The 21,098-nt window shown below is 41.7% G+C and overlaps 1 protein-coding gene across 6 annotated transcripts in view; it reads left to right on the plus strand.

The window, feature by feature from the left end:
• The window catches only part of vipr2 (vasoactive intestinal peptide receptor 2), an 89,479-nt gene that overhangs the window by 41,846 nt on the left and 26,535 nt on the right, over positions 1 to 21,098 (plus strand). For all 6 annotated transcript variants that reach the window (XM_047368526.1, XM_047368522.1, XM_047368523.1 and 3 more), the window contains exons 5-7: positions 5,373 to 5,486; positions 13,225 to 13,316; positions 19,223 to 19,320. In XM_047368526.1, the coding sequence (XP_047224482.1) occupies positions 5,373 to 5,486; positions 13,225 to 13,316; positions 19,223 to 19,320 (304 nt within the window). The remainder of the gene's footprint in view (positions 1 to 5,372; positions 5,487 to 13,224; positions 13,317 to 19,222; positions 19,321 to 21,098) is intronic.

The raw sequence follows: 21,098 nt of genomic DNA on the forward strand, positions 1-21,098 counted from the left end.
ACCTTCTGCAGGGACCCCTTTGCCCTGACCTTTAATAATAACCATTAGTTCGGGGATCAATACGACACTTTGACTCATTTATGGTTTTAATCTGCATAAGTGTACTCTGACTTCATCCTACAGTGCACAAACTTACACTTATAGCCAATCTTAGTTACATTTAGAAGAAAAGTTTTGTGTATAAATGTGTAAGACAGCCAAAAGCTAAACTAGAACATATGAGAAGATTCAGCGGTTTGGATCATCACAAAGAAAACGTTTCCTTAGACTCCTTGCATATTTGCACTTGCGTGTCATTTTCACATGAAACAGGAAAATGTTTCAGCATTGCCTCCTTATGAATGTGATACTTCAGCATATCTCCATCTAAGCCAGGCTGCCACAGATTTTGTTGGTGATAAAAAAAAAAAAGAGAGAATAGTTTTCTGCATCACGGTCATTAAATCATTGAATTTTGTGGTGAGAAAATGTCTTTGGAAAGAAGGATGAAGATTTCTGAATGTGTTCAGATTTCTACATCTGTATTTTTAGTGCTGCACATTTTGACCTACTCTAAACTTCAGCTGTCAGCATCTTTCAGATTTCCTGACAAAACAACAGTGTTTCAGATTTTTGATCTCCAGCTGATATGATCTTTAGCTGAGCAACATAAAAATGTCACTTCCAGTTTGGGCTGCAGCTTTGTTTCTGTCTCTGTGTTCTTTTTATAGCATTTTTCCTGAGCCGCTACGATCCACAGTTACAAAAGATCTTTAGCAGAGATGGTGTGGAGAAGAGCTTCATTTTATCTCACACACTGCCCCCGCTCATCTATCACTAAAACACCCTGTTGACTGTTTGCCATCAGCACCCATTAAGACTCACGCTGAGAGCTGGAAGAGCTATTTCTGTCCAGAATTTATTTGTTGTCTTTCTGGGGGGTTGGTGCTACAATGGTGTTTAGTTTCAAGTTTCCCTCATTTCAGAGAATGTACAAACTGTTATTCATCTTTCTTTATATCTACATTTATTGAGGAAGATACACAGGTGAATGCATAAAGAAATTTCTACCAATGAGCACCTTTTTACCATAAATATATTGATGAATGGGATTTACCTCTTTTTCTCTTTTTAGGGTCATGTAGAAAAATTAGGACACCTCATTACATATTTAATTCGTTCGTTCGTTCGTTCGTCGTCTTCCGCTTATCCAGGACCGGGTCGCGGGGGCAGCAGACTCAGCAGAGACGCCCAGACGTCCCTCTCTCCAGACACCTCCTCCAGCTCCTCCAGGGGGAGCCCAAGGCGTTCCCAGGCCAGCCGAGAGACATAGTCCCTCCAGCGTGTCCTGGCCGTCCCCTGGGCCTCCTCCCGGTGGGACGTGCCTGGAACACCTCCCGAGGAAGGCGTCCAGGAGGCTTCCGGTATAGATGCCCGAGCCACCTCAACTGGCTCCTCTCAATGTGGAGGAGCAGCGGCTCTACTCCGAGCTCCTCCCGGATGGCCGAGCTCCTCACCCTATCTCTAAGGGAGTGCCCGGCCACCCTACGGAGGAAGCTCATTTCAGCCGCTTGTATCCGTGATCTCGTTCTTTCGGTCATGACCCAAAGTTCATGGCCATAGGTGAGGGTAGGAACGTAGACCGACCAGTAAATTGAGAGCTTTGCTTTTCGGCTCAGCTCTCTCTTCACCACAATGGACCGGCACAGCGCCCCCATTACTGTGGCAGCTGCACCGATCCGTCTGTCGATCTCCCGCTTCATTCTTCCCTCACTCGTGAACAAGACCCCGAGATACTTAAACTCCTCCACTTGAGGCAGGAACTCCCCTCCAACCTGAAGAGGACAAGCCACCCTTTTCCGGTCGAGTACCATGGCCTCGGACTTGGAGGAGCTGATCCTCATCCCAGCCGCTTCACACTCGGCTGCGAACCGCCACAGCGCATGCTGTAGGTCTTGGCTAGAGGGGGCCAGCAGGACCACGTCATCTGCAAAAAGAAGAGACGAAATCCACTGGTCCCCAAACCAGACCCCCTCCGGCCCTTGGCTGCGTCTAGAAATCCTGTCCATAAAAGTTATGAACAGGACCGGCGACAAAGGGCAGCCCTGCCGGAGTCCAACATGCACTGGGAACAGGTCCGACTTAGTGCCGGCAATGCGGACCAAACTCCTGCTCCGCTCGTACAGGGACCGGATGGCCCCTAATAAAGGGCCCCCGATTCCATACTCCTGGAGCACCCCCCACAGGGCATCACGAGGGACACAGTCGAATGCCTTCTCCAGGTCCACAAAACACATGTGAACCGGTTGGGCAAACTCCCATGAACCCTCGAGCACCCTGTAGAGGGTATAGAGCTGGTCCAGTGTTCCACGGCTGGGACGAAAACCACACTGTTCCTCCTGAAGCCGAGGTTCGACTATCGGTCGGACTCTCCTCTCCAATACCCTGGCGTAGGCCTTACCAGGGAGGCTGAGGAGTGTGATCCCCCTGTAGTTGGAACACACCCTCCGGTCCCCCTTCTTATAAAGGGGGACCACCACCCCAGTCTGCCAGTCCAGAGGCACTGTCCCCGACCGCCACGCAATGTTGAAGAGGCGTGTCAACCATGACAGCCCTACAACATCCAGACACTTGAGGTACTCAGGGCGGATCTCATCCACCCCCGAAGCCTTGCCACCGCGGAGCTTTTTAACCACCTCGGTGACTTCAGCCTGGGTGATGAAAGAATCCAACCCCGAGTCCCCAGCCTCTGTTTCCACCACGGAATGCGTGATGGCAGGATTGAGGAGATCCTCGAAGTACTCCTTCCACCGCCCGATAATGTCCTCAGTCGAGGTCAGCAGTCTCCCGCCCCCACTATAAACAGTGTTGGCAAAGCACTGCTTCCCCCTCCCGAGGCGCCGGACAGTTTGCCAGAATCGCTTCGAGGCCAACCGGTAGTCCTTCTCCATGGCCTCACGGAACTCTTCCCAGGCCCGAGTTTTTGCCTCTGCCACAGCCCGGGCCGCAGCACGCTTGGCCTCACGGTACCCGTCAGCCGCCTCAGGAGTCCCACAAGCCAACCACAGCCGATAGGACTCCTTCTTCAACTTAACAGCTTCCCTTACTGCCGGTGTCCACCACCGGGTTCTGGGATTGCCGCCACGACAGGCACCGCAGACCTTACGGCCGCAGCTATGGGCAGCAGCATCGACAATAGATGCAGAGAACATGGTCCACTCGGACTCTATGTCTCCAACATCCCCCGGGATCTGGTCGAAGCTCTCCCGGAGGTGGGAGTTGAATACATCCCTGGCCGAGGGCTCCGCCAGGCGTTCCCAGCAGACCCTTACTATGCGCTTGGGCCTGCCGAGTCTGTCCGGCTTTCTCCTCCTCCAGCGGATCCAACTCACCACCAGGTGATGATCAGTGGACAGCTCAGCCCCTCTCTTCACCCGAGTGTCCAAAACATGCGGCCGAAGGTCTGATGATACGACAACAAAGTCGATCATCGACCTCCTGCCTAGGGTGTCCTGGTGCCAAGTGCACTGATGGACACCCTTATGTTTGAACATGGTGTTCGTTATGGACAATCCGTGACTAGCACAGAAGTCCAATAACAAAACACCACTCGGATTCAGATCGGGGAGGCCATTCCTCCCGATCACGCCTCTCCAGGTGTCACTGTCGTTCCCCACGTGGGCGTTGAAGTCCCCCAGCAGAATAATGGAGTCCCCGGGAGGGGCACTATCCAGCACCCCCGACAGGGACGCCAAGAAGGCAGGGTACTCTGCACTACCACTCGGCCCGTAGGCTGAAATGATAGTCAGAGACCTCTCCCCAACCCGAAGGCGCAGGGATACAACCCTCTCATCCACTGGGGTAAACCCCAACACGAGACGGCTGAGCTGGGGGGCAACAAGCAAACCCACACCAGCCCGCCGCCTCTCCCCGTGGGCCACTCCAGAGTAGAAGAGAGTCCAACCCCTCTCAAGGAGATGGGTTCCAGAGCCCACGCTGTGCGTGGAGGCGAGCCCGACTATTTCTAGTTGATATCTCTCGACCTCCCGCACCAGCTCAGGCTCCTTCCCCCCCAGCGAGGTGACATTCCACGTCCCTAGAGCCAGCCTAAGCATCCGGGGATCGGGCCGTTGAGGTCTCCACCTTCGTCCGCCACCCAATCCTCTTTGCACCGGTCCCTCACGGTTCCCCCTGCAGGTGGTGGGCCCACTGGGGGATGGCCTCGCGTCTCTCGTTCGGGCTTGGCCCGGCCGGGTCCCGCGAGGAGCAACCCGGCCACCAGGCGCTCTCCGACGAGTCCCGACCCCAGGCCTGGCTCCAGGGTGGGACCCCGGCTCCGCCGTACCGGGCGACGTCACGTGCCTCGATATTGTGTTCTTCATGAGGGGTTCTTGAACCATTCTTTGTCTGACCCATCACCTAGAACCTGTTTGCCATGGGAGACCCTACCAGGGGCATTTAGGCCCCAGACAACATAGCCTCTAGGATCATTTGAGCACTCAAACCCCTCCACCACGTTAAGGTGACGGTTCAAGGAGGGGATATTTAATTCTTTATTCAGAAATGTTCACATATCTTGTCTGATCTATTTTTTTTTTCCTCTGGAAAAGATGGTTACTTAATTACACTTGAATACATTAAACAAAAGATCTCAACACTTTCTCTAGCTGAGGGAAAAGTTAGGAAACCCTACCCTAGCTAGTCTTACCCCCTTTGGTGAAATTAACTTCAGTGAAACTCTTCTTGTAGGCATCTACCAGTCATGTTCAGCCCATGTCAAGTCACCCCACTGCATCTCAGTGAGATCAAGATCCGGGCTTGTACTCAGCCCAGGGCTTTCCATTCCTTAGTTTTCAGCCAGTTCTTGCTGGATTTACAGGTATGTTTTGGGTTATTGTTATGTTGCAGGGTCCAGTTCTGCTTAAGCTTTAATTTTATTTTACAGTTGGTCTCACATTTTCTTCAAGAAAGTTAAACTTGTGCATCTTTTTTTTGTGTTCACTCTCAGTCTGGAGCACAGGTCTGAGATTTAAAGAGGGAAAAACTCCTTAAAAAACACTAAGTAATTATGTTCTTGTCATGTGGACCTGATGTGATTTTAGCAATTATAAGTGAGAATGAATGTAGGGTTGTCCTGATTTATTCCTCACCAGAAATTTGTGAGGACTTTTTTAGTATTGGAGGAAATTATCAAAGTGTGTCGTAATTTCTTCAGTGGCTTCATGCTACTTTTGGAAGTCATTTTAAATTAAGGTGTTGCATCATCTGATTAAACTTCATTAATCAAGACAAAATATAAATATAAGAATATAAATATTGTTTCAGTTCAGCTAATATTCATAAACAGAACTGAGTTGAACATTTTACTAATGAATTCTCTTTTTTTTGGACAGAGCCGGGATGCAAAGGAACCTGGGACAACATAGCGTGCTGGGACCGAGCTGAATTTGGAGAAACTGTCACTATCCCCTGTCCTCGAGCCCTCAAGACAATATTCGGCAGAACTGGTGATCTATGATTCATTCAACCATTAATCAATGAAAACAAATGAGAAAGACTGTTATTTGTTTTATCTTTCTATAGACCAAATTTTTTTTATTTAGGTAGGACAGTTGTAATAAAATGTTTTATTTAAAAAACAAAACTAAGTCAAACATCTAGGGCTAGAAAAACTATGTCAAAGTGATAAGCCACCTACAGAGCCCAACAAGCGTCAGCAGGTTAAAAAAAACAAAAAAACGGTGTTCACTCTTTACCAAACTGTGCGCGAAGATAACTCAGTGACATCTGTTGGATTAACGTTAGTTGCTGCCATCAATTTAAACATTTTATCTCAATGTAACAAGAATAAAGTCATATTACAAGCTGTGAAGTGTGCTGATTAAAACATGGCAGTGGTTTAGGTTTATACATGACAACAGGTCCACTGAACTAACCTTGCAGGTGTGGGCCATGCGTCCAAACTCTCGACAGATGTCACTGAGTAATCTGTGCACACAGATTGCAAAACGAAGTGCACGATTTAGTAAAGCGTGAGCGCGGATTTCCACCAGCTTTGTTTTTTTTTTTTCCCGCTGACACTTGCTGGGCCCCGTAGCCACCAGCAATGACTTTGGAGAAGAAGCAGAAATGATTCTAAGGTTGAGGTAAACCTGCTGCCAAACTTCCCAGTAGTGGATGTCACTGCAATGCTCAAATGAGAAAAAGCAATTGCTCCTTCTTGGATTCCACACGCTTTAGCTAAATATTAAAAGTCACGACAATAGCAAAAGACTGAACAGGTGTGGCTTATTTGGAATAGTTCAAGACGAAAGCTTCAGCTCTCCAACAACATTATGTCACAATGTCTAAACCACGACATCTGGAACAATGTCCTTTTAGACAGGTCAAACCAAAGTAAAAACGTTTAAGCATATTGCACTACTCCATGTGGAAAAAAAAATAAACACCTCATACCTACTGTTAAAGATGGAGGTGCAGAATGTTATGGTTTGAGCTTGTTATACAGCAGTTGTTCTCAGTCCTGGTCTTCAGGACAAACTGTGCTGCATGTTTTAGGTGTTTCCCTGCTGCCTCACACCTGACCTACAAAAATGAATCAATGACTAACAGGCTCCTGCAGCAATTAATGACATGCCGAGGAGATAATGTTGAGGAGGTAATGCAATCATTTAAATGGAACAGAGACACATCTAAAGCATAAGGGCCAGGGGGCCAGGATGAGGACCAGGAATGAGACGTAATGTGTTAGAGCCACAGGGCTGGTTAACCTGCAGCCTTTGAGTCCAACAGGAACGTCTCTGTAATCCAAAGTATTCTACAGTTAAGTTTTAAACTGAAGCTTTGCCCAAACTAGGTCATCAATGGGACATTGGTCCTGAACACAGCAGAAAATGCTGGTCTGGACCTTCAGAGAACTGTGCAAAAACAAATGTCTGCAAACCATATTTAACCGTAGCAACAGTAGAGGAAAAGAGAGGCAAAATGAATCCACGCTGATGTGAAAAAAATCAGACAGTAAAACTAAGATTGGTTCTAGAAGATGGTGAACTGTGGGGTGTACTTATTTTTAACTCTTTATGTTGGTATCCCTTTTGTTTATGAAAGGTAATCTGTTACATGTATTCCTACAGTTGGAATTCAACACGTTCAGAGCCTGGTAAAGCCCAGATGTTTCTTGTTACGCTTTGAGACGGACCTCAGACTAATAACAGCACCAAGATTTGTTAAAGGCTTGGATTTTTTACTTGAAATTACCCCACTTAACATTTAGTTTCATGTGCAAGTGATAGGAACTCTGTGCATAAAACTGTATTATTTAACCCCCAATGCTATAAAGTTGTCAAAGTGACATAACATTTTTAAGAATGTTATGAGCACATAAAGACAGAATTTATTTATTTATTATTTAATTAATGGAAAATGGGATCATTTTATAATGTCTTTCTTTCTCTTCATTGTTAAAATTCATGATGCAGTTATGACTACTTAGCTGAATTCCCCAGATGAATTAGTTTTCAGGGTTTTTACAGAGTGTTTATTGAATGTCTCTGTTTTTAAATGCTAGCAGCCAGTTAGAACAGAGGTTATCAGCTCTGACGCTCAGCACACGTTCTGTCCTTTATGTCCCATGATTCACCCTCACTTATTGCCTCGTCTGTGTGACTCTGTGTGCGGTTAGTGGATTCCCTCCTGAATCCACATCACATTTTTCCTGCCGGTGACCAGACGACCGTTTGGGTTTCTGCTCCGATTTCCAAATTGATGACTGAACATTAGCAAGCACCCAGCGGCTTATGGACACTTTTCTCTGTGGGACAGATCCTTACTGCCAAAGTTACTGCGTTTTAATGGAGCAATTTATTGAAGCATTACGTGCTTACAGCGTTGGATAAACACTGAGATCTCCCTGAAGTTAGAGAATGTTCAATATTTTCTTATTTGTTGGTAATTTGCATTCACTAGAAATAAAAATTTGGATTTTTTTACTTTTGCTTTGCTTGCTGTCAGAAAATTATTTCATTTAACCAGGGCTTGTTGTGTTGAACAGGATTTTAATCAGCGTTACAGATTATCCTTATAAAATATTTTTAGTTTAACCAAAATGTTGGAAGCAATCGGTGGAGAAAAACATCTGTTTAATATCATGTTTCATAAAATCCATGAATATATACAGACTTGAACAGACTGTCTGATTGCAGCAATGAAAGAGAGAGAGGAACATACATTTAAAAGAAATGTTTTAACCTTCACACCAACATGGCACCAAGCTCTGTGCAGAACCAGCTTAGAACTGGTCCAAGGACCAACCAATGTCAACCATTTTGATGGGAATATCCTAGTTCAGAGAAAAATAAAAGATACAGCCAAGCCCATAATTATTCATACCCCTCGCAAAAGCTAAGTTTTTAGGTTTTTTTGTTATTTGCCAACATGTGTGAAAGTTTTAATATTTTGGATTGGCCTAGCAAGAGTCCCGACTTAAAACTGATAGAGAATCTGTGGAGGGAGCTAAAGATTAGGGTGATGGAATGGAGGCATTTCAACCACAAAGACTTGGAGCTCATCACCAAAGACAAATGGTCAATTTACCAGTGGAAACCATTTAAAAAAAAATTTAATGTAAATTAAATCAAGAATCATAATTTAAAATAATAATTTGAAAAATATAAATTTCTTAACCAAAAACCATCATTTACGAATAGAAATCAGAGATATCCTCTGGTGTTGTGATTATGGGCTCAAAGTTGTTTAATAATTACAAATTATTATCCAAAACCACCAACTGTCACTGTTTATTCAACCACTTCACCGAAGGTGGGGGAACTTCGACCTTGTTTTTACAGATAAATCACTCTTGCACAAACGTTTCTCTTAATTATATATATGAAGATTTATTGAAGCCAAATAATCCTGATATACCATTATTCCGGTCCAAAACCTTCACCTAACTAACAAGCACCGTTCTACACAAAGAGAATAACAATGACTACCTAACAATAATAATAAAAGAAAAATATATATATGCATTTAGTGTCTATGAAGATCAAACCAGCAGTTTATGGACAAAATGTGTAATTTGGGTTAAATGGAAAGAAATTCTCCTGTCGTGTTGATGTCTCGATCGCAGCGATCAGCTGATAAAACAGTGGGGCCCCTTTAGCCACAACCAGCTGATCGCCCCAAATCTTGACAAAGAGTCATAAAACTCTGAGGCAGGAACTCAGAGGAAAATCTCCAGCAATAAAACTGGAACAAAGAGTGGTTGGGCGAGGCCCAGACCGCAGCTGCCTTGAATGAAAAACTTTTCAAAGTTCAACTTCTAACTCCTGGCTGATTTGGGATCAGCCGGACAAACATTAACCACGCACAATTCAGCAGCACCAAATCAAAACACAGCTCAGCATAACATAATTCAATCAGTATTGCATGCAACAAGTTAATACCTTAGATTAACTACTGGTGATCCTACATCACCTTAACTGCCTCATCCTGCCCAGACCTCTAAATGCATCTATCCGGTTTAATATGAAAAGAAGTTGATTTCTGCTCTCCACCGGTTGAGGATGGATCAGGTCTGAAGAAAAGGAGGGGAGGGGGACCACGCGTAAGTGATCGAATTAAGAAAAAAAAATCCGGTAACTTCTCATCCGTCCACGAGGGGAAAATATGAAGAACCTTTAGTCGACTGCAATACACAAGGAGGAAACTCTTCTCCTTGGACATAGAACCTCTGTAGGTTTTCACCTGCGCCGGTTGTGGCGTGGTCTTCGATTGGCAAATAAATCCTCTGATCTTCTCGTATCAGACAGATTTCCAGCTTTCAAGCTCTTCCAGGAATGGCCTTGTGGAGCAAAAGTTCGCCTGTGAGCTCTTGTCTCACCAGAAATGCGCCTCCTATGCGCAGTTCTGTGACAGGTGGAAAATGGCCCCGAAACTCTGCATCTCAGCCGGTTTATACTCCCAGTGACGTCAGAGCTGCGACGTCTGTTGAGCTGCGTGCGTCAAAATGTGCGACCAAAATGGATAACCCCAACAACAGTTTTTACAGGAATTTAGCTTTTAGCTTATCACTTTATCAGTCAAAAACCTAAATATTTCCCAACTCTACTAATGCCAACTTCAAACAGAATTATTATTTTCTTCTCACTCTTGACCTGCTTCTGATCTGAATTTCTAGAGAGCTGTAATATTCTGCAGCATTGCACCCACTGAAATAATCTCCAAGCATCAGCTGGGTTTAGTCTGCAAGAAAAGGGTGGAGAGGGTTTGTCAGGGGCACATTAAGGACAGAAGTGTGGTTACTTCCACTCAGCAAGCCAGTAAGACTTTGAGCTTCGTGCAGTTCATTACGGCCATCTCTAAAGGGAGCTGAACTCACGGTGCACTGCAGTGATTTTGGCAGTGAGAATGTCCTTCAGCAGTTCAGTTTACTGAACATGGCACTTATTTACAAACACAATTAAGCTGCTTTTGTTCTGCAGAAACTAAATGGTACTGGTCATTTTGCTCAGCTTGTAAGATACTCACTGAACTTGAAACATGGCCAAAGGGAAATTGTTCTTGCAGTATTACTACTTAAGAATGTCTCTTTTCTGAGCTCTGCAAAGTTCAAACCAGCCATCAGGTCATTGTCATCTTTCTTTATCAGTTGTAGTTTCTTTGAGTCCAATATGCTGTGATGCTGCTGCCTAAAAATACTGCTGATAAAATCATACTTTTAGCCACAGACTTGGAGAGAAATTCCAGACTTTTGTTGCAAATGGAGAAAAATCTTAGTACAGAGCAATTGTCAAGAGTAACAATCTGTAGTATTTTAGTCTCTACATGTGCCATTGACCTGCATAGAACCCTCTTTATGCCGGATAAAGGCAACCTTACAGTGTACTTGAGCTCCATGATAATTAAAATGTAATAGAATCATGACAGATTTGTAAAACCCCCTTCAGTGTTAGAAGAATCATGACCCCTTGCACTCTTAGTACTTGACAACAAACTGTTCTCCAGCTGTCTTGACCATTTCATCACAATGATTTCCCTACGGGTATCGTATATGCACCAGGATTTTCCCTACAATCTAAGTGTCAGAAACAGCTCTTGGAATTGGACTCAAATGCAGGCAGGGAGGAGCAGATCGGTGAACATAAAAAAGGTTTTATAAAAAACAAAAAAAACTTAAAGCAGGCTGGATTAAGCTCATGCAGGCATGAACACAAAACAGGCTTGGCTTGGTAAACAGGCATGGACAACAGCCTTGGTATGAACAGAGCAGAATAAACCAGCAAAGAGTAAAGAGAACAGAGGAGTATTTATGGGGCATGACACAGGTAAAGCAAGGAGACCAACTGGCAAAGTGCAGGTGACCTGAATGAACCTGATTGCTGTGGCAGAGGCAGAGTGTGAAAACAAAACATGATATGGTTTAAGCAAATAAAACAATGATGAAGAAACCAAATGATTAATCTTAAAGTAACAAAACTAGGATGCACCATAATCAAAACAAAAAACTAAACTTAAAGGAAATGAACTAAAGCACGACATGGAAAACATACATGATCTTTAACAAGCTCCAAAACAAACCTCTAACACCTCAAAATCATGACAGTAAGGCTGGTTTGTGTGCTTCCACCATCAGTTTCAGTCTAACTGTGGAGGAGAGGACACCGTCAGGACTTTTACAAGCCTACAATACAAGAAGATGCAGGTGTGACGTTCTCTGGACATTTTAATTTTTTCCAGCCTCAGCAGTGCCAGGATTCTGCACACATAGCAGTGGTGCAGGCACTTACGGTAAAATGGGCTGAGTCCTGCTAGAATGACAAATCCTTGACCATTAGAAGGCATGAATGGGTTCAAAACATATTAGTTGTAGCAAATTGAACAGTTGGTGGCTTTTAGCACATATACCTGTTTTAGACGTTTTCTTAGAACAGCAATATTACATTGAATAAAACCATCATCAGTAAAATATTAACTCAGCAGGATATTTTAAGTATAATAAAATAATCCCTAATTTTCATAGTAATTACTTTTGGAGAAGACTTTCAGATGGCATACACTTTTTTTAGTTTTATATGTAATTAAACCCAGAAAAGAAGAAGAACTTTTGACAAATTAGTGACTTTTCAAAAGGTTTGAAAAACCTTTGAAATATTTAAAACCATTTTTTTTTCTTAGATCATGTCTAACCTAGCATTTAAATCTGAGCAGAGTGAAAAGCTGTTATTAGAAGAATAAATTAATGTTTGGTTTACACCAAATTGAGAAGAGCATAATGCATAAATGGAGCTGGTCTTATAATTCATCATGGCCTTCCAAATCACTAAAATAGTGATATGTTTGTGAATAAATTGATTCTTTTCTCTGAAATATTGGAGCGGTTTTATGATGGTATTTGAAGTATAATCCCGTGCATCCATCAGTGCTGTGTTAGTTCACACTACAGGCTCTATTATTCTCAACTCGTAAATGTCACGCCGTCTTGCCTGCATTTCGTTACAAATTTGTTGCAGAAAGCCTGACCTTGTGGCAGACCTTTTTCCTCTTCATGTATGTGACTCGGTTACAGTGAGTGCTTTGATAAAATATTTATATCTGCATGATTGAATAACACAGCCCTAGACTCTACATGTCAGATCAACAGTGTAAAGATCTTTTCATTTTTAACCAAACATGCGTCTTTCATGCTAAATGTCACAGCTATTCGGAGAAGAGGTGACAATTGATCTGAAAAGACATCAAATTCGGGAAAACGTTAAACTATGATGATGTGATTAGATTTACTTTGTGTCATGATAAAATAACCGGCCATAGTGGTATGTTGTTTTAGCGACATAATTAAGTGTCAAGACCAGAGTATCATAAATTTCTCAATATGTTGCTTGGGAGAAACTTCAGGATTGGTGTTTTTTTTTTCCTTTTATGCAGAATAGAATTTTATATCCAACATATTTATTGTTCTTGTGAAATTTATTGCATTTTCTTATTTTTATTAATATTTTTGCATGAATTGTATAACAAAAAGTGAAAAAATTGAGAATAAGAAATACCAGCATTGTTTGCAATGATGTTAAACTTTTAATCAAAAATCTGAGCTACTTCTGCCTTCATCTAAACATTTGGAGCAGTTGAGCAGCAAAATAACATCAGTCCTGGAATTTCACTGCTAAAAACCTTCAGGCAGAAGGAAACTTCAGTGTTTTTTCACAGCGACTCATGATTTTTGTTCCATCTTTTGCTTCCCAGGTAACATCAGCAGGAACTGCACAGCAGCCGGTTGGTCGGATGTTTTCCCAAACATAAGCAGCATGTGTGGACTCGACACGAGCCAGGAGAAGGTACGGCTCAGTTCCTTTCCATTGGATTTTCTGTCTTTTTAGATGTCCACCTGAGCTCAGATGGATTGTGACTGTAATCGTGACAGGAAGCTGTAACATCGTTCAGACCATTAGTGGATCGATGAGGCCTGCAGGGTTAGTTGTTAATTAACATCGGTTAGTGGTAAGAGACTGAATCGTTAAAAGGTCAATATACCCAACGGTAGTGTGAAACATGTGAGCAATATGTGTTTGTCTGTGCTTGTGCCTGTCAGTTGGATTTTTACATTAATAAGTAAAACCATTTGCTTTCCCTTATGCAGCAAACTTAAGTTACTGTCATTTCATGCTGTCAGATACTGACTGACTCATAGGGCAGAACTACTCTTATTTAATTGAGTTTCCCTTTGGGATTATTAAAGTACTTTTGAATTGAATTTGAATTGAATTGAAATAATACTGCAAGTAGGGGCTGCACGGTGACAGTTGGTAGCACTGTTGCCTTGCAGCAAGAAGGTCCTGCGTTCGACAACCGGCTGGTGGTCTTTCTGCATGGAGTTTGTATGTTCTCCCCGTGCATGTGTGGGTTCTCTCCGGGTAATCTCCGGCTTCCCTCCACAGTCCAAAAACATGGCTGTTAGGTTAATTGGTCTCTCTTAGGTGTGAATGAGTGTATGCATAGTTGTTTGTCCTGTATGTCTCTGTGTTGCCCTGCGATGGATTGGCGACCTGATGGGTCCTTCCTCTGACATTGGGGGGTCAAACTCCAGTCCTTGAGGGACGGTGACCTGCAACTTTTCAATGTGACCTTGGTCCAACTCACGAATCAATTGGCTGAATGTTCGCCTTAGTATGCAGTCAAGTCTCCAGAGTCATGATATTGACTTAATTATTTGATTAAGGTGTGTTGACCCGGAGATACATCTGAAAGCTGCAGGACACCAGCCCTAGTTACCGGAGTTTGACATCAAGGCTCCAGCCCAACCCCTTCATCCAAAGAAGAGCAAAAATGACAGATTAAATGCTTGCCTTTGTGCTGCAGATACGCTAAAGAAGAAAGCAAATACCACATGGTTTGATTTTTTTTAATCTTCTTGTGTTTATAGTTCGTACATAGTGTGCAAGTTTGCATGTGCCACTCATTCGTTTCGGTATTTGTTGTGTTTTAGGGGCAGGGTTACAACACTATATGCAGGCCTGGCATCGTTACTAAAGCATTTTGGTTATTCTTGTGTCAATGAAGATATTTCTAGTAACAATTTGAGGTTTACGAAGCAAATAGACTGTTTGGTTAACAAAGCCTAAATAACCGGAGAGAAAACACCTTTCTGATGAATGAATAATTATGTGCACATCAGTGTCCTTTTTAAGTTTTCTTCACTTTTCCTTTTCATCCTCAACACAATCAAGTTAATGAGGCTCTTCAGCTCACAAAACACAAAGGCCTCATTGCATCAGATCTGCAGTGATCCGCAATTTAATACCCTAAAAAAACCTTAAAGGAAATGGTTGAAAGAGATGAGAAACAATGAGCTTGTTTAACGGAGAAGCTGACATAATGCTGCAGACTTCAGACAAAAAAATAGTGTTAGATATAAATGGCTGCACTGTGGGGTGCTGTGGCACTGTCTTTTTTCCCTGTTCTCCAGTTTCTTCCCACATTCCTAAATTATGCTTGCTGGGGGTAATTTGTGACTCTAAATTGGCTTTGGGAGTGAGTGCGTGTCTCATGCTGGTTAATATTAGGAACATGTGGGCAAGGATAGGTAGTTAGAAACTGAAATAAAATCCTCCCTGCTGCAAAAACAGCTTTAATTTAATATTTTCTAATGTGTTTATACACTTATGTTTATATAATACCAAAATGTCGACATTTGTAAGAGAAACATTTTCTAAGTGAGATGTGAACATTTATATTCCAACTAGATGATTTGGGATATTTAAAGCTGCAGTTCAGAGTTCGGAGAAAACCCAGACTTGCCTGAAATTTTGAACAAGCACACCTTACCGGTCCCTCCTTCTTGCTCTCTGCTACAGCCCTCCCTCCAAAAGGGAGCCTGCTGTAAACATGCAGCTTGCTTTTCCTCATCAGTCTTCTTCTGTGTACCTGTCTTTGTTTTCTGAGCAGGTGCCACTCGAGACATTGGTGGTTTTTCTACGTTAGGTTGTTTCTCCGATATTAGCGCAGCTGCAGCACATCATCATTCTTTAGCTTGAACGAGTGTACGCACTGTGCTGGGGGAAGGGTGTGAGCAGCGCGTACACCAGCGTGATTGACACCGCTAAGACATTCCTCCTGGCTCTAACTGGTTGAAATACACAGGGAGCGGTGTTTTTTCTGCAAATGGCAGTAGGACCTCTGGGAGGAGCCAGAGGAGCCTGATTTTTTTTCAAAGATCATTTGTCAAATATTTTACGGACAGGACATAGTGACAGTTTTAACAAATATGGAAAAAATACATCTTCGCGAAAGTTACCTACTGCAGCTTTAAAACCTGGTACAGACTGTGCTATTTTCTGCTGTTGATGTTTTGGTTGAACAAGTGACACCGCTGCAGTTGTAGTGGATCAGTTCAGTGTTAAATCCTCACCTCCTTAGACAGTTAACAGAATCAGTGTGTTGCATGTCATCAGGATTGACAGCTGCCCTGAAAAGGTTTGTCACTGAGGTGCCTGGAGGACCACGAGGCATGTCCAGAGATTATTTCAGTCTTTATTATCTGGTTCAGGCTTGCTGCACCTTTAACTGCCCCTCTTCTGTTATGGCTCTAAACAAAAATCTGGGTAAGAGCCCCCATAACCAGTGTATTCTTTGTGTAATTGTATCCTTGTAACTAGAATGTATATGCATAGGAGTGTGGTCAAACCTGTTTGGAATTGTTATATTTGTCATAATTTCCAGTTTCAGATGTATTTGTATTCTAAGTGACTAACACTGGATAATCCCTAGATCACGGGTATCCAAACTTTATGCCACTTGGGCCAAAATCACCATGTTGAAAGTACTTGCAGGGCCATATCAAAATATTCGAAAGGAAAAAAATTATGTAATTTGAATATTTTTATTTTTTAGCTGCTCAACAAAGAAATCAACATGGAATATTTTTATAAAACAAAGTAGTGTGATCTTTGTAGAAAAATAATTTGTAAATCATTGTACATCCATCCATCCATACATCCATCCATCCATCGTCTATACACGCTCATCCTTTCAGAGGGGACTGGTGCCTATCTCTAGGCGAGAGGTGGGGTACACCCTGAACAGGTTGTCAGTCCATCACAGGGCAACACAGAGTCACACAAGACAGACAGCCATGCACACACTCACTCATACCTTAGGGCAATTTAGAGAGTCCAGTTACCTAACAGTTATGTTTTTGGACTGTGGGAGGAAGCTGGAGTACCCGAGGACATTTTATTTTCTCAATACTCCACAACGATGATGGGATATGAGACATTCTTTTTTCCAAAGCAGTTACTGTATTTAGCCAAGTTTTAAAGGTTGCCTTTGTGAAAAAGTCACTAGATGTTTGTGGTCCTGCTCATATTAAAATCAAAGTAAACTAATGTGGTAAATAAAACACTAATACTTCTGTGAAGATTTGAATTTGTCTTTGGAAATCTAACTCTTAGCACTTTAAATAGAGTGCATATGCATCAACCACCTGCGCTGGTGGACCAATTAGTTCTCGCACTGCAGTCAGGGGCCACACAAAATAATTGAAAGGGCCCCAAATGACTGTCGAGCTGCTCTGTGGACCCCCCTGCCGATGAATGTGAAAATTAGTTTTGATTATCCTGCATCTGTATCAACATCAGCTGTGAGTTGAAACTAATTAGACTAAATCATCAAAGAGCCAAAACAAAAACAATGTTGGACCTCTCTGATAAAACGGAAGAAACAAAATGGTGCTTTTGTGTCCACCTCTTGAATTGATTTGAATTTAAATCACCGTTCTTCAATATTAGGCATCATGAATTTTTGGGAAGCATATGTTGCCTGACAGATTTTTTTGCTTCTGACCATATTGTGGTGTCTTCGTCCTCACATGTCCGACATCTCAGCCGTGAAATCCACCTTCTGCTCTCCACTCTGATCCTGTTTTCTGCTTTGCTCTGTTGTGTAACTGTGGCTTCCTCCTATTTGTTTGTTTTGCTCGTTTTGGGTCACAAATGGCACCACTGAATTGCCCATTGTGCTGTCCTTTCTCTCTCTGGGAATCTTGCTCTCTCAGCCTCTCGCTTCACGTCACTGTGTCCTGGTCTCCTCTCTGTTAATTTCAGCTGAAATCACTGAGCTGTATTCAGGTTGGTCCAGTAGAGCCGGGGCTACAGCTTAAACAGGGAGTAGTAATCTAATAATGTTACAGTTAGTAATACTTTAAACTTCTAATCCTGCTTATTGTTTTGCTGTTATGTGGTTTTATAGTTGATCCAGAAGGAAGACAGAATGATTAGTGATTGCAAAAACTCTGACATTATATTTTGACATAAATCACAACTATTGCAGACATCTGACATGCAGTTTTAATCGTGGTATTTCTTTGCGCTGCAAATCTGAAACTAAAATTGAGATAATCCAATTCAAAGGAAATGACCTAAATAAATTCACCTTTTCATGTTGGTAACCTCCAGCTAACAGGCTGACAGCAATTGCTCTTTAAACTTAAAAGAGAAACAGAACATCAGACAAACATGTTGCGCTGATCGCACTGGTGCACCTAATTTTTTGCAGCTCCTTTACCGTTAAAATATTTAAACCGTCACTTTTTAAATTCATTGTCCAGAATAATGAATTGTTTTTATCAAGAGTCCACAATTTCTGGCACCCTGAGTTGATACTTTGCAAAATCCTGTAATAGTTACAAACCAGCACATAGTCTTCTGAGGTAAAATTTCACAAACTTAAATCATACAGAGAGAGAACTTTCACTATTCCTCTTCATGCAATCTCTCTAGATCAGGGGTCCCCAACTCCAGTCCTTAAGAGCTCCAATCCTTCTCCAGTTCACATAAACCCACTGAATGGCTTGTACTATCCAAAAGTTGCAGGATGTAGTCAAGGAATGTAGTTGGGCAGCCCTCCTCTAGTTCATGGCGATTCCCTTTTTGTCCCTTTAATTATCTCTAGCTGATCCCTCAGGGTTTCTAGGATTTAGGTCTGGAGAATGACATGACCATGAAAGAAGGCTGAATTTATGTCCCCTGATCCGTTTATGTTGATTTGACCATATATTTTGATTAATTTTCATGATGAGAGACGCAATATCAGCTCACTTCCAGTTTACTTGTAGGGTTCAAAAACCTTTTTCTTCAAATCTCCTGGTATCCTAAAGACTTTATGATGATATTACTCTAAGAAGGTTTCCCTGGCATTTGGAGAAGAATCTGACCCACAGCATCACAGATCCTCCACCATACAGTGGACATGTGGGGTTTTTTCCACATATTCATCCTTTAACACTCAATCTGACCAAAGCACACACACAGTTCAAGTTAAATTCCCAGTTATAAAAACTCTACATTGTTTAGTTTGTGATGGTGGAACGCCTCCTGAACAACCAGTTGATGGAGATAAAGTCTAATGTCATATTTCCTGATGTATGAGTTTTGTTCAAATGCACTAAAAGGTTTTCACTGTTATATGCTAAAATGTTGAGATAAAAGATGAAAATTATTATATAAGTCTGCTAAAGGGGAGCCAATATATGTGGGACATGCTGTACTTTTTACCTTAGGCTTCTACTTCTACATAATAATCATAAGCACTATCTCTGTTTTGTATTTTTATTTTTCTGCAAGATTTGAAATTATTTGGACTTTAACAATCAGAAGCATTTGTGTGCTTCAGATTGTTTTATACATAGGTGTACATATTCATGTATAAAACTAACATGAATATGATAGTGTTTTCTGTTTATCTGCAGCTGGTCTTCTACGTGGTCGTTCAGACGTTGTACACTCTGGGTCACAGTTTGTCTCTGATCGCCCTGACCACAGGGAGCGCCATCCTCTGTCTGTTCCGGTAAGACCAAATACAGTACTTCAATAGCACTTTCACAGCAAAACCTTACAATATTATATATGCATTTCTATAATCCATGCATCAATTACACTTGGATTTACCTGTCACATGTACATTTTTGTGAAAAGTAAGTATTGATACACCTGCCAGTAAGACGTTTCTCTGTGAGACTCAAAAAAAACTCTTACCTCATGGCTGGTTAAACTTATTTAATATTGGTACTCAGCACAGTTTTATAGTAAGACAGACAATCACAGAACTAATATCAAATCATGATTTATTACCAGCTAAAACCAAGCAGCATCAACAGAAAACTATGGAGCATTGCACAAAAAGACAAGATTCAAAGAAAGTCAGGTAAAAATGGATTTGAATGAATTTTTGACTACAGGGACGGAGATTCAAAAGTTCAGCAGGTCTGAGAGAGGGCATTTTTTATTTATAAAAAGTTAATATATTTAAGAGATAAAATGTCTAAAGGGAAAATAATGGCAAAACAAAAATATCATTGTCATGTACCAGTTAAGTGGAAGACTGAAGCAGAGAGGAAACAGGCTGCTGAAAGGCTGCTGAAATATAAACAGTTTTTACCAAAAATGAGGAAAATCAAAAACCTACAAAAAATGAGGATCGAGTGGTTGATTAGAAGCAGGGTGCAGCTGTGAGGGAAGGCAAGTAACTAAAGATGAACTGGGAAAATAAGGAAAATGGCTGATAGAATATGTAGGAAAACAAGACAAGCAAAGACACAGAAACCAGAAATGTACACAAGCCAGAAACAGAACACAACCCAACATTAAGAAAGATTCAAAGGGTGAAATGCTTGAACCTTTCTTTATTTAAAAGCCATAAAGCAACAAGTTATTTTAACTTTCTTTTGAAAAAATCAATTTAATCATTCTATAACTAGACAAACCAGGACTGGAGCACATGCTTTTAGTACAGATACGTTAAAACTATGATAACCCAGATTTATCCCTAAACAAATCTAAAGAAATATGCTGAGTTTACATGAGTCCATAGAGACTCAGTAAGACTGAACTTTTACAACCCAACAAGGTTTTTTCCGACCGAATCACCGGGAAGACTGATCACCTTTTGAAATTCGTTTGCCTTGTGTTTTGATGTTTGCATCAAAACACAAAGCAACGTTTGGACTATGAGACCTATAACATGATTTCCCAGAACATTAATTTACCATGACCTTTTTTTTTTTTTTTATCGTTTCTTGTTCTGAAACAGGCCCATTATTTAGGCAGACTCTGCTAGATATGAAACCACCATAAACCTCTTTTTTTACTCTTGAGAGACTGATAAACTCTTGACAAAGTTAAATCTTTAGTCCGTTTAGATATTTAGAATCTTCATTTCCTCATTAGAAAACTTCTCTTTATCTGTAGTAGTACTGTAGAGTTAATGTGGTGTCTTTGTTTAGGCAAATGAGACTGATGGATGCTTAGTTGTGATACTAACTGGTTTAGAACCATTAAATCATTTAACATAGCTTGATCAAGCTACACTTTCATGGCCAAAGGGGTTTAAAAATAAGCTTTCATGTTGGAACTTAGCTAGGAACTAGTATTAAATAAAATAAAAATATTTCAGTTGTTTAAAATTTAAATTTAGGATTTAAAGGCATTTGCTGTCAAAAACTCGAGCGACATTTATGATAAAAATATTTAATTTCAAGCTAAGCACTGAAGTCTTTAGCATTTTATTTGTCCCATCATTCGCTAATTGGCAAATCGATAGAGCCTGAGGAAAAGCACCCAGTGAGT

Source organism: Girardinichthys multiradiatus, chromosome 6 (genome assembly GCF_021462225.1).
Source record: "Girardinichthys multiradiatus isolate DD_20200921_A chromosome 6, DD_fGirMul_XY1, whole genome shotgun sequence".
In the NCBI taxonomy this organism is placed as follows: domain Eukaryota; kingdom Metazoa; phylum Chordata; class Actinopteri; order Cyprinodontiformes; family Goodeidae; genus Girardinichthys; species Girardinichthys multiradiatus.